This window comes from Harmonia axyridis, chromosome 4 (assembly GCF_914767665.1).
Source record: "Harmonia axyridis chromosome 4, icHarAxyr1.1, whole genome shotgun sequence".
NCBI classification, from domain to species: Eukaryota; Metazoa; Arthropoda; class Insecta; order Coleoptera; family Coccinellidae; genus Harmonia; species Harmonia axyridis.
Window position 1 is genome coordinate 26,165,259 of NC_059504.1, and position 14,641 is coordinate 26,179,899.

Here is a 14,641-nt window from a genome sequence, read left to right on the forward strand (position 1 = left end):
TATATATATATATATATATATATATATATATATATATATATATATATATATAAAATATATATATATATATATATATATATATATATATATATATATATATATATATATATATATATATATAAAATATATATATATATATATATATATATATATATATATATAAGATTGAGGACATCCAAGAAACCATCTCAGCTTTTGGTCATAACCACCAAGGGGATTATACCCAAGTATCCTCCTAACTACCATAATCTCGAATCATTACACCTCATCATATACTGTGCAGCATTTTCGATAGCAACAGTGCTAGGTGTGAAGCAAAAACCTAAAAGTCATCAACCAGCCAGAGAAAAACAACAAAATAAACCACATTGGCAAAAAAGAGTAGAAGACAAAGTTCATAGCATCCGACAAGATATTGGTAGGCTCACCCAATTTGCAAAAGGTTCTTCGTCTAGAAAACTACAAAAAATGGTGAATATAATAATGGATGGACACACTGAAACAAAAACTTAGCGTGTAGTCCGAAAGACTGAGACACAGCGGATCCATCAAAATACAGACCAATTAAATGCCTACCAACAATATATAAAATCATCACATCATGTTTAGCATCTCGTTTCTACAAACATTGCGACACAAATAATATAATAACAGCACAGCAGAAAGGATGTTCCACTAGGATCGAAGGAACTGCTGATAATAGATTCCGTCATATGCAACCATGCCTTCAAAAAACTCAGAAATCTTTTTATGACATATTTTGACTATAAGAAGGCCTTCGTATCTATTCCACATGGGTGGCTGACAAAAATTTTTGAAATATACAAGATCGATCCAATTACAATAAACTTTCTGAAGTATGCAATGAGCAACTGGAGAACGAATATCGAACTTTCTACGGCGAACATAACTACTAAACAGATATCAATAAAAAGGGGAATTTTTCAAGGAGATTCATTGAGTCCCTTATGGTTCTGCTTGGCGCTGAACCCCCTTTCTAAACAACTGGATGCTACTGAAAAAGGTTTCAATGTCAAAGGCAATAGAAATACTATTGCACTCAATCATTAGCTATACGTGGATGACCTAAAATTTATAACAGACAACAAAAACCACTTGCAAATTATAGTCAAAATGGCGGAAAATTTTTCGAAAGACGTGGGAATGAAATTCGGATTGGACAAGTGTCGTACTATTAGCGTAGTGCGAGGAAAAATCCAAGATGAACCCATCGCTTTTTCCAATGAACAGGAGATAGAAGCAATGAAATCAGAAGATCTTTATAAATACCTAGGAATGAAATGAAGGAAGACTTAACAACTGAGTTCATTAGGAGAATCAACAAAATTTTAAAAACAAACCTCAATAGCAAAAACATGACGAGAGCTATCTATACATATGCATGTTCAAATCTAACATACTCTCTCGGTTCAATACCATGGAGCAAAACAGATATAGAAAACCTGCAATGCAGAATAAGAACCTTGATGACGAAAGCACACAAGCACCATCCGAAAAGTAGCATTAAGAGGACGACACTGCCGAGGAATAAAGGAGGATTTCTCTTAATTCTGGTGGTGTTAAATCGATTTCGTCAGACATAATTCACGAATTGAATGCGTAATTGTAAATTATTTCAAAATTCGAAACGTACGATTCATATTCAAATTCCGTGATCTGTCAATTTTCGTAACAGTCACCCCAACTGCCAAGATACAATACAAAAGTCACTAGGATATATAATCAGAATTTTTCATTGAATTTCGACAATAATTCACAAAACTTGACTGAAATAGAGAAAATATCGTCTAATACTCTTTGCAGAAGGCAATTCCAACGCTCATGCATTCCAAAACTCGCTCGTTTTCGAATTTCGCATTCGTGTTGGAATAGGAGCCCATTCTGCAACTTGTTTTAGAATATACCATTTCTAACTCAACCACTTTATGGATGAAGATAACTCGTTCATTCAGCTTCACTATCCTTTCTTCAAAATTTCGATAGTAATAGTAATAGCATAGTATAAGGAAAGTATTCCATTCCTTATACTATGGTAATAGTAATAGTAAAGTTTATTAAACATCAAAATTTACATGTTACGTCAAATAATTCATATTATAATATACTCGAACTTAAATAATATTCTTCTATGCTATAAAAAGAACCGTTAATTAAAAACTCTTTGATGGTTCGATCAAATTTATTCATTGGCAGGGTTTTCATTCTTGATGGGAGCGAATTGTAGAATTTTACCCCCTTGTAGTCAAAAAATTGTTGTGTCCGAGCTAAGCGATGTAATGATGTTATCAACTGATGTTTTCTTCTCGTATCATTCTCATGCTGATCCTGATTTAAATTCATCGACTTCTTGTGTTGGTGTTGGTATTTCAAACATTCCCTGATGAATATTGAAGTAAGTATTTTTTCCTCTTTGAATTAATTTCTGCAGCTCTCTCCTACCAAGTCCCTTTAATGCTCTTATAGACTTTTTTTGTTGTTTGAAGACTTCTCTTGATGACTGACCCCACAGAAGAATTCCATATGTGAGATGACTGTGTACACAAGCATAATATGCAGTCTTAGCTGTTTGGTGCGTAGCTATTTGCTTCATCCTTCTATTAAGATTACTGATTTTGAGATTTTTTTGCAGATCTCATCTGCATGTGTTGTCCAGGATAATTTGCTATGAAGATTTATTCCCAAAAATTTTATATGCTTAAGTTCGGCATTAGAATGAAAACTTATTTCTTCTGTCTTATCCGCATTTAATTTAAGTTGATTTGTGATAAACCATTCCTCATTTTTCCCCTTGTTTTGCATATCTTTGATGTTTCTACTTTCTATTAATACTGATGATGCGGGAACTTCTCGCTGAAATATCATACTTTGAATTGAAAAGGACCTTTTTGTCTTTAACCATCAATATCTCACCAATCAATGATGGCACAGAAAATTGAAGTGATACTTTGAAATCTTGAATGAATTCTCTACAAGAAGTAGCTTTTGGATTTTCGGAAAGAATTTCTTTACGTTCTCTACTTTAATTTGAAATGTTAGCTCCTTTCAGGTTTTAAGTTGTTTGTATTGTATATCAGCATTACAACTCGCGACGAAAGAAATACTAACATTTGAAATTAACCGACAACCATTTTTCATACATTAAGGCCCTTTTTAGGAAATGTTTGAAAACCTATAATTCTATGGGTTTGAGGACAGGGCAAATCAAACTTATCCTTATGGAATCGTCGACGTTTCGATCCCAAGTTTGGTTGCAAATCAATTTGAAAATTCTTGAAAAATATAAGATCCAAACTTGGTAGGCAAACGTCGACAATTCTTCAAAGATGTGTTTGATTTACCCTGTCCTGAAGACACAAACCATTCAATAAAATCAAACTAAGAACACGTAGAAGACAATATGGTCTCGTCGCTCTCTTTTAATCATCCATATTAATTTTTTCATGGATTAATGAAATGAACAGACATTTGTACTGCTTCATTATTTGAAAAGATATTCAGTTTGATGTGAATAATTTTGTAAATAAAAAATTGATGATGCTGATAACCAATAATCGTTGGATGGAGCCAGTTGGGTGGCCGTTCTATTATACAAGTAGTTAGGGTACGGCCATGGTGAGCCGCTTCTCGCGTCTCGCTATATCGCGGCTGATTAGACTAGCGCTCGGCGACTGGTGAACCTGCTAGATTGTAGCAGGTAGTGGTCATAGTGCACCGCTCGTCAAAACGTCTCGTTGTGTTTGCCGCTGCAGCATAATTCATTTTTCATCATGAATTTATGCCGTGAGGATCTTTTGGCTATCTTAATAGCTAGTGATAATGTTTCTTTGAAACTAAAACATGGAAGGTCTACTGACGTTCATGAAATAAATAGATCACACCAAAAAGTTGGTGAATATCATACCTTGTTTTCACAGCTGACGGCCCATCCAAAAAAATTTTTCGAATATTTCCGCATGCAAGAATTGACATTTAAGTATATTTTGAATCTAATAGAAAATCGTTTAAAAAAACAGTGGTGCAACTTTCATCAACAAAGAATTCTGCCGGAAGAACGTCTTACGGTCACTCTGAGGTAAGTTAGGGTAAATGCACTGGTTCTCGACCAGTTAACAGAAACATCGATTTCGAGCACGATTTTTTCACACATAAACTTATCAAATTTTAATGGTATTGGTGTTCATCGATTCTTTGGCGAGTTTTAAATGATTTGTCATATAATTTTAAGCGTTCTTTCCGCATTTAACCTTTGAAATGTGAAAACATATAGAAAACCTCAATAACCTTCGGTTCTCGACCACGCCGCAGAGTTCTCGACCATTTTTGTGTTATTTTTCGATCACTAATAATAGTGGCCGCTCCACTTGAAAATTTTATAAAAAACCTTAGAGCGAGATGAGTGATTAGTACTTACTTTCGTACCGTACCATCGACATCACTACCTATCACTCAGATTGGTTTCAGATGATATAATCAATTAAGAAACACTCGAAACGTAAAAAAAAATTATTTTGCAAAAATTTCCACTTTCTATAAATATTTCAAAATAGCAACTCATACAACATTATTTGGTTATTTTGCTCTTAATATCTATTTAGAAACTAATGGGTAAAAAAAATATAAAACACCGACCACCAGTGGTCGAGAATTAAGTACAATCGAATTGGTTCTCGACCGCGAATAAATAAAGACGATTATAAACTAATTTTTAGCGCGAAAACTTTGACCTATACCACTACTATGCAAACTATCTTGGAAGGGTAGAATGGTCGAGAACACGTACCGCGAAAATATTTTGAATTCTCTTCATATTTTTGTTCATTGGTTCAGTACCCTGAGTAGGTATATTTGTTTATTTCATTTGCCATATATCGACTCATATAATTTCCACCGACTGAAAGATGTAGATGAATTTCTTGTAATTGAAACATCAAATTTTCTCTTAAAAAAATTATATTGAATAAGTAAAAAAAAATAATATAAAATAACAATATCTCATATCACGCTATTTAAAAACACTTTAGAAATCAAAATTTCTTTATTAATGTCCATCCTATCGATATTTATTCACTACTACGTCCAAATTCCTTTATGAAATCAATCGAGCGGGCTTACCGGCAAGCGAGAAAAGAATTAGTAATTCATTCCGGTAAAAGCGAGAAGAAGCTGGCTGAGCACTCGGAAGCGGGCGAGCAGGCGCACTATGTCCATACCAGATCATTTCTTCGTATGTTTATTACCCGCTAGCAAGACGCGATAAAGCGAGACGCGAGAAGCGGCTCACCATGGCCGTACCCTTAGGCTGGTTTTAGAGTCACGCTGAGCGTTGCGTCGGCGCTGAAGTCTACACACGTAGCTCTCAGCGCGTAGCAACGCGTTTCAGAGTCATGCTGAGGCCCGGTGCACATATCCGACTTTTGCAGTTACGACGCCGGTGCGGTGTCGTACTTGCGGGCTGTGGTACAAAGAATCAAATGGGAGCATGCACACTACCCGCCATGCCGTTGCGGCTTCGTAACTGGCATCATGCGAGCTGTGGTACAAAGAATCAAATGAGAGCATGTACACTACCGTAAGACACCGCAACGGCGTCGTAACTGCTAAAGTCGGATGCGTGCACCGGGACTGAACGTCGTGGAGTACAGTCATGCCCAACCAAATGAGTGTTCGAGTTGCTGCTGAATAGTATCAATATCGCGATTCATTGTTGCGCCTGACTGTCCCCGTCAGCGCGTGCGTTTCAAGTAACATAGTAACGATAACTGAGCTCGGTAGCGCGTCGGCGCCGACGTGTTGCGCGTACGTGCTCGATGCCTCAGCGCTGACTGTGATCAGCACTGAGCCGTCGGCGTTATTCTAAAACGCTTCATAAGTAATCATACATAATGGCCAGTCAGCGCCGACGGTCAGCGTGACTCTAAAACCAGCCTTAAGAAATAACTGATCAATTTACAGCTCTCGATTATCCTATCTAATTTCAGACTAAAAAGGGACCATTCTTATGTTATGTTTTCCAGATATTCCTCAATGTTGGATTGACCTGAACCCGACGCAATGGAAAATTTACATGACCTCCGTTGCAATTCTACTGTTTGTCTTTCCTGCCTTGATCATTAGCACTTGTTATGCTGTGATTGTTTGGACTATTTGGTCCAAAAGCAAACTCTTAATTCCTGCGGGACATTTCCCAATTAGGCGAAGTAAGTAAATAGATAAGTTTCAAACCAAATTGTGGGTATTTTTAGGGTTAGAATCGAATAATAACTTGTCCCATTTACTTTACTATACTATTTAATGAATCTTCTGAGCTTAAAGTCCCCTTAAAAGTTCACGATTTTGTTCTACAGTTTTAGCAACGTCTTCCTTTCCAATACGTATCGCAACCTCATTCCCAAGTTCATGTGCCTTCAAGAAATCTGGATTAATCATTTTATCAAACAAAATACCCTGAAGCTCTACGGTGTATCGAAGGCCATAATCAACCTACTTAAACATCTTATGGATACATGGAGAACAAGACTACATGTAAAAACCCACAGTAGCAACTATACAACAGATGAAGTCAACATTCGAAGAGGAATATTTCAAGGGGATAAATTGAGTACCCTGTGGTTTTGTCTAGCGATAAACTTCTTGAGTAAGCTCCTAAATAAATCCAGCTATGGTTATGTCATTGAGAAACGAAACAACACGAAAATAAACAATCTTCTTTACATCGACAGCTTTTTGCTGCGAATGTAGATCAGCTCCTAAGGCAACTCAAAATTGTAACATCATTCACAAAAACCATAAAAATGGAATAAGGACTAGAAAAATGTACTGCTATACATGTAAAAAGGGGAAAAATATCCGGGGGAGACATGATGAGGATACAAGATGACTTGTCCATTAAAATTCTACAACCAGAGGACACATATAAATATCTAGGTATCCAACAGGGAATGGAAACTAGAACAACTGAAGCCAGGGAAGCATTCAAACATAAATTTTTCAACAGGTTGAAAAAAGTACTACAAGCCAAATTGAATGCCAAAGCTATGAACACGGCAATAAGCACCTGGGCAATACCATCCCTGACTTATTCTTTTGGAATTGTGAAATGGACAACAACAGATCTCAAAGCACTGGACATTCAAGTGCGAGGGCTCCTCACCAGGCATGGAATGCACCATCCTCATGCCTCAGTAAATAGGCTATACTTACCGAGAAATAAAGGGGGTAGAGGTATGCAAAATATCGAAACCATACACCACAATACAGTCAAGGATATGAGAGAGTACTTTAAATCAAAACACTTACCTTTCTATAAAGCTCTCTCCAGGAAAGATCAAGGCATTACGGCGCTGAACCTGGCTTCTAAACATCATCTGGCTGAACCTCCAACCATCGAGGAACTATGCGAAGGTTGGCATGGCAGGGCACTTCACGGAATATATTCAACGGTCCTAAAAAATAGAAATATAGATGCAGAAAGATCCCTCTCATACCTCAAAGCTGGATACCTTTTTCCAGAAACGGAAGGTAGACTGGCAGCGATCCAGGATCAGGTGGTCCCTACAAGAGCGTACCAGAAAAACATAACGGGAAGAAATCTTTCTAGTGATAAATGCCGTAAATGCTCTCAGGCACCAGAAACAATTTAGCATGTCACATCATCTTGCCCCGCGCTCTCTCCCATGGAATACACTGATCGGCACAATGCCATGGCAAAAGTATTCCACCAAGCCATCGCCCTGAAATATGGATTATTAAAAACAGAAAGAAAAATACATGAATACTTACCAAAACAAGTTCAGGAGAATGATGCTGTAAAGGTGTATTGGGTCCATCCACTGATAACTGGCAGGCCAATCGCGCACAACCAGCCTGATATTGTCATCCTTGAAAAGATGGAAAACCGAGCCACTATAGTTGACATCACCGTACCGGCCGACGACAACGCTGAAAAAGCGTACACTGAAAAGATAATTAAATATCACGATCCTTCTCTAGGTACGTGCATTCGTTGGCGCTTCCTCAGCGACCAATCACCACGAAGAATCGACAAATTACCGCGTCTTTGAAAATTCCAGTAGCGTAACAAAAATCGAAATCGTTGCACAATATACAAAAAAAAAGGATGACCCAGAGATAATTGGTAACTACAAGGCCGATCAGCTTGTTGAATAGTTTCTCTGAAATATTTGAGACGGCAATGTGCCGCAGATTAACATCTTTTATGAGATCGTTAGCAGCGTTCAGCATGGCTACGTGGAGGTAGGGTCAACACAATTTGCTCAGTATATAGTTGACGCTTTTGAAAGCAAAAAAGATGCCTTTGCGCCTATTTCTCGAAAGCTTAATATGCTTAGATCATGAAATATTATATCTCAAGCTGGAGCGATATGGCGCAAGAGGATCAGCCTTTGAATCAGAAGGTGGTTATCAACAGTAATGATACACGTCATCAGTCAGGAAGGCTGAATATTGGAATGGGAGTTTCATAGGTAAGTATTGCTGGACCTTTCTGTTTTGTTGTGTATGTTAATGATCTTCTCTATATAACTTCTATAGAAAATAATTGTGAGATGAACTACGCGGATGAAACAACAGACTGTTGATTACGGCTGACACCTACCCTGAGGTCATTAGAGAGGCTAACAATTTGATTCTGAGAGCCAGTGACTGGTTTGCTGAAAATAGATTAATATTGAACGAATCTAAGACCAACATTGTACCTACTATCCTAAACGAAGCATGCTGGTTTTTTTCACGCCTGATTCGATCAAGATAAATGGTACAACATCATGGTTGATGTTGTACCATTTATTATTTAAACAAAGTTAGAAAGTTTCTTGAAAGATTTCAAGAAATTCATCAACATAGATATGTTGACGTATGTTTTAACGCCCTCATTTTGAAGAAGGTTATGGAATAAACCTTATGTTGGAACTAATGTTTAATTATTGGCAAATTCCAATTACGATCAACCCCCAATATCTCCTTTTCTTTTTATTCCGCATAATTTCAAATGAAATGCGTACATCATGAAAATATGTATATTAAAATTATTGTTCATGTTCTGCGGGGGATTAATTCAAAGACAGATTACTTGTTGTGTTCGGTGTTGGCCAGTGACTTCCAAGTGATTTGTTTGAGTGAAACGTGGTTAAAGAGTGGTGTTTTCAACTCGGAGCTTTTTCCAAGTGTATTACTCCGTCTACAGATGTGATAGGGATCTTCATTCGACGGGGTGTACTACCGGAGGTGGAGTTCTCGTCGCTGTACATGGCAGGCACTCATCGGAGTGCATTGATTTGTCTGTGCTGCGTACTTTGGTTCCATCCATAGATCTAGTTGGCTGTAAAATTAAAATTCGATCACTGACATAACTTATTATTGTAGTTTATATACACCCTCAAGTTGACATATGAGTAATTTTTAAGCTTCGTCTTTCGACGATTCAATTAATATTAGATAGTAAACTGTTAATTATTGGTGATTTCAATGCACCTCAGTTTGTAAACAACACTCCTTCAGATGGGAAGTGTGTAGCCTTAGGACTGATGGCAGAGATTCTCGATCTTGGTCAATTTAATAATTTAGTTAATAATAATGGTAGACTGCTAGATCTAGTGTTTTCAAATGTTCCATGTCACGTCTCTCTGGACGCATTTTCTTCAGTAAATGTTGATCCGCAGCACTCTCCGATTCATTTCTGCGTGTCCTGTATTTCGTCCATGGGAGTGAACTCTGTGGGTACCAGAGAGTTCAATTTTCGTAAAGCTAATTTTCCGCTTATGTACCAGATGATATTGGATACCACTTGGGATGATGTATTTGAGTCGACCCAGGATGTCGATGTGGCATGTTGTAGGTTTTATGCTATATTGAATGATATATTTTTGCAAACTGTGCCTTTTAAGATCAAAAGAAAAAGACGTTTTCCTTCCTACTTCAATTCGACTATTATTAACAACATCTTAAAGAAGGAAAAATCGCTACGTAATTTCAGAAGACATGAAGATGAGTTCTATCTAAGGAAATACAGAGAATTGAGAAAAACCATCAAACGTGACATTGACTTGGCTTATAAGAACTTCATTCAAAGCTCAGAAGATAAAATAACACAAGATCCCTCCTCATTCTGGTCTTTTATTAGTGAGAAGAAGGGTAACTCTAGAATACCTGAAGAGATGAGACAGAGCGGAGAAACTTATAGTGGATCCACGTCTATCGCTAATGCCTTTACTGAATATTTCAGTTCGGTATATGATCCTGTTGTGGACACCATGATGCATATGAAATATACGATACTGGTTGTCAGGACACGATAAGCATCAACACAAGAACAAATAATTGTCGCTGCCAAGAAACTCTCAAATAAGCTTACATCTGGTCCTGATGGGATTATCTTATCATTTCTACTAATAATAATTAATCCAACTTCTTGATACCAAGTTTTATTGTGAAGGATTATATTTATACACTGTCACATCCATTAGAACGTATATTCAATCTCATCTTGAGAGAGACCACTTTTGCTAAAACATGAAAACTGGCCAAGATCGTACCAGTCTTGAAGAAGGGGGACCCCTCCGTTGTTGGTAACTACAGACCAATTTCTATTTTGTCCAACTTCTCCAAATTATTTGAAATTATTATCTACAATAATGTTTATCCAGCCATAAGGAGTCATATTAAGATTGAGCAGCATGGGTTCATGGCAAGGAGATCTTGCGCAAGCAATTTGACGGTATTTTCCCAGCATATTTGCGAAGTGCTCGATTCCGGTGATCAAGTTGATACAATATACACAGACTTTCAGAAGGCTTTTGACAAGGTTGCACGTGATCTTCTCATATCGAAATTGCGCAACAACTTTAGCTTTTCCGAGATCCTTGTCAAACTGTTTCGTTCATACCTGGTTGATCGTCGTCAAGTCGTCCAGCTGGAGGGTGTACACAAGGAAAATAGATATGCTGAGATGTGAGTATTTCGTCGAGGATCAAGTTCTATCTCGTGTTGATGAAGTAAAAGATCTTGGTGTGGTTTTTGATCAGAAGTTCACTTTCATTCCACATATCTCCCAACTTATTTCATCTGCCTCGAGAACGTATGGATTCATTGCTCGCAATGGCAAATATTTCACTAATACTTCAACATATTTGGGTATCTTTTATTCCGTCATCCGAAGCAAGTTGGAGTATGGGACCATTTTTTGGCATCCTATTTATTTTTACCATCAATACTACCTTGAGGCCGTACAGAGAAGATTTTTGAAGTTCTTAGTTTGGAGAGAGGATGGGGTTTATCCACCAAGAGGATTCGACCATGGTGCATTGTTGAGTCGATTCAATGTGGTTTCGCTGCGGGATAGGGGAGGAATTTTGTGTCTCAAATTCCTATACAAACTACTGCACAACAGTATTGACTGCCCACCTCTTCTGGCTGCTTTGGGATTTCGAGTTCCAAGACCTGCGTCCCGTGCGGTGGAGTTATTCCACTTGGGGACACAGAGGACCAATTCTTTGATGCAGTCTCCCATTTGGTTCATGGAGTCGACTTTCAACTCAGTTGCGAGAGAGTGTGACATTCACTTTGATTCATTGGCGTATATTGACGATAAATATGTAATAGGTTTAGGTTGAATGTATGTGATTGTATTTTTTATATTTTTGGTATACGGTTATTTCCTTGCTCTTGAGGTATAATATTAATTCCCAGTATTGATTGTTACTGTGTCATGTACTGAAGCTAATTTAGATTATTGTGACTCGATATTGTCAGTTTTATTTCTGTATTCTTTTTTTTTTTTGTTTGCGCTATAGCTTGGTTTTTCTTATTGCAAGTGTAATTATTTTCTGTAATTGGGTGTTTACCTGTTGAAAATAAAGGACTTATTATTATTATTATTTCTATTCAAAAAATTATGAAAAATATATTTTTCCTACTACCTCACTAGAAAACTTTATTTTAACAAGTCTAGCCTCACAAAACATGTTGATGGTGAAAACAAATAATCAGAGATGCATAAATAAACAAGTTAAAAGTTCTCACCTGATGTTTCTTCAACCAATAACAAGAATATATAAGACGTTGCCAAGCCTTCCTTTTATCAGTTTGTCGGCTAGATATTTGGTACATATTTTATCCGGCACCCGAATGGTGAAACGGCAAAAAGTTATCCGACACCGTTATTTAGCATCCGCTGGCTACATATCCGGAATATAAATAGCAAGTGGTCAAACTGGTCCTTACTATAGTATCATCAGAAATATTTAATTCACAAGTTAAAGAAAACGGTTTCCCTTTCAAAAATTATTTCAAATTTAAAAATTTGTGAGATTCAGTCAATAAATTATAGTTATGAACAAAAGCCATGAAGAAATCACCGTAATTTCTGTCAAAAGTCGGAATATTCATTTGGGGGAGTTTTACCTTAACAGCTGGTTGAGGTGGTTGTAAATTCGTTACAAGACTAATCTTTAATTGATCAAACGTAAAACTTTCATCTATATTTCATTAACTCTGCTTGGTACATTAATACGAAGAGAAGGGCTCGCCCATAGACAAACTAATCTAATAGACCCCCAACTAGAGGCATATTATTGGTTCAGGCTATTTTAGTACCGGCGTCTTGATACTCGCTGCAGGTCGGTCGGTTTCTGGCCGTTTTTCTTTCGTTAACGTCTATTTTACGTAAAAGAAAAACAATAACAATTCGTTTGTCTAAATTTTTTCCGACATCATGGACCAACTCGTTTTCAATAATAATCCATTAAAAATTGTATCTTGCAACGTAAAGGTGAAAAATAATTTGTGTTTTTCGTTAAATATTGTAAAAATTATCAGTGTTTATCATGGGTGGTGCTCTTAAATGTTCAGTACCCGGTTGTAAAATTAATTCCCTTCGGCGGCACCGTTTGAATGTCAGGAAAGATTTCAATAATGGCTGAATATTATACAAAAAGAAGACTCAACTGATTGCTGCCAGAATCTATATACAAATATATGTCTGTCATGTTCATTCCGATAAAAAAAATATTGTTCCCCAAGAACAATACGGCTACATGTAGATGCAGTACCAACTCTTTTTCTTAAGAATGGATCAGCATCAGGTTTGTATTTCTGTTCATATTAAAGAGTCTATTCAAATATTATATTATTACTAGTGAAATTCTTCGTATATGTACTCCAGCATTATTTTTAGGTACTGAGAAGGAGCTTGTTTCATCTTAGAGTATTGACGAGAATGACGAGATGCCATAATTTAGAAGAACAGGAATATAAGCAACCAATTATGATTAAATATTATTTTTAGATAATAATAATAACTGTTCTTTATTGGCCATTGACGGAAGTCCTTCAGCCTAGTTTTTAGTAATATTCAGTCATTTTAATTTCTGTTAACATTTAATGTATTGTAGAATTAGAATAATCTTATATGAATAATTTATTTCCAGTTCTAGGAGCATCACAAGCAAAGACAGAAGAAACTAAGCTTTCTGAAACAAATAAAAGAATATTAAGTGGAAGGAACTGACGAGCATATATGGATAACCCAATCAAAATTGCAGTGATTGAAGTTTTCAATTATAGGAAAAAAAGGATCCAAAAGGGTACAAAAATACTTTGATACGCATATTATACATCAAAACTATCCCCATTTTTTTCGATCTTCACAGTCCCCCTGTCTCAAATTTCCTTCAATAATAGACTTAACTTTTTGCCATTCTAGTTTAATTTTTCCACTATTTTTATTCAACAGTTATTTCAATATTTTGAATCTCCAGATGTACGAATAGTTTTTTTCTCAAAAACTTGGTTTTTTCCATAATAAAAACAAATGAGATGTGATGACGACTGACATTCTCTTCAAACCAGAAGCCTTTACAAATTTAATTCATATAAATGTGATACACTCCCGAAACCTATTCCTTATAGTATTTGTTTTTGCAATCTTGTTTCGGGCATACATTGTATACCATACCTGCCCTATAAGTTGTTTTGACTCTATTTCATTTGTAATGTTGCTTTCATGTCCTATTCTTTGTTCATTTATAAGATTTCTTATATTCTATAATATAGAAATCAATCCAACACAATATACAGAGTTTATTTATTATAGTATTGTTATGAATTGATATTTTTGTATTTTTTACATGGTAGTAATTCCATCTTTTGTATTTGAATAACTTGACAGCATACAAGCTTGCCTGAGCTGAATATTGTGCATTTTATTTTGTTATTTCTCACAATACATGTAACTTTTAAACATTATAAATTAATCGAAATATCATAATACTTTGTATTGTTCATATTATTATAAACTATTATTTAATATATATTATTGAATATATTTTTATTTCTCTGACTCAAATTACCCTTCACACATAGTTTGAGTCAGAGTCAGTTTGAAAATTGAGTGTCTAACTCTCATTTACAAAAGCAAGCATTCTGAATGGAATCCCATTTGAAATTCCCGCGAAACCTTTTAGTACCAGCGTTAAGACGCATGAGACCGCTGATGTTTGTTGAACCAGACCTTATAGCAGGCGCGTTGGGCATCCAGAGAACTAGTTTATCTATGGGCTCGCCTTTACATCAATCTTGTTAGGTTATATTTTTTGTTGCCATAAAA

At 36.2% G+C, this 14,641-nt stretch overlaps 1 protein-coding gene across 3 annotated transcripts in view; it reads left to right on the forward strand.

The window, feature by feature from the left end:
• Positions 1-14,641, forward strand: part of LOC123679158 (cardioacceleratory peptide receptor-like) — a 74,697-nt gene that overhangs the window by 45,972 nt on the left and 14,084 nt on the right. For all 3 annotated transcript variants that reach the window (XM_045616584.1, XM_045616582.1, XM_045616583.1), the window contains exon 6: positions 6,036-6,218. In XM_045616584.1, the coding sequence (XP_045472540.1) occupies positions 6,036-6,218 (183 nt within the window). The remainder of the gene's footprint in view (positions 1-6,035; positions 6,219-14,641) is intronic.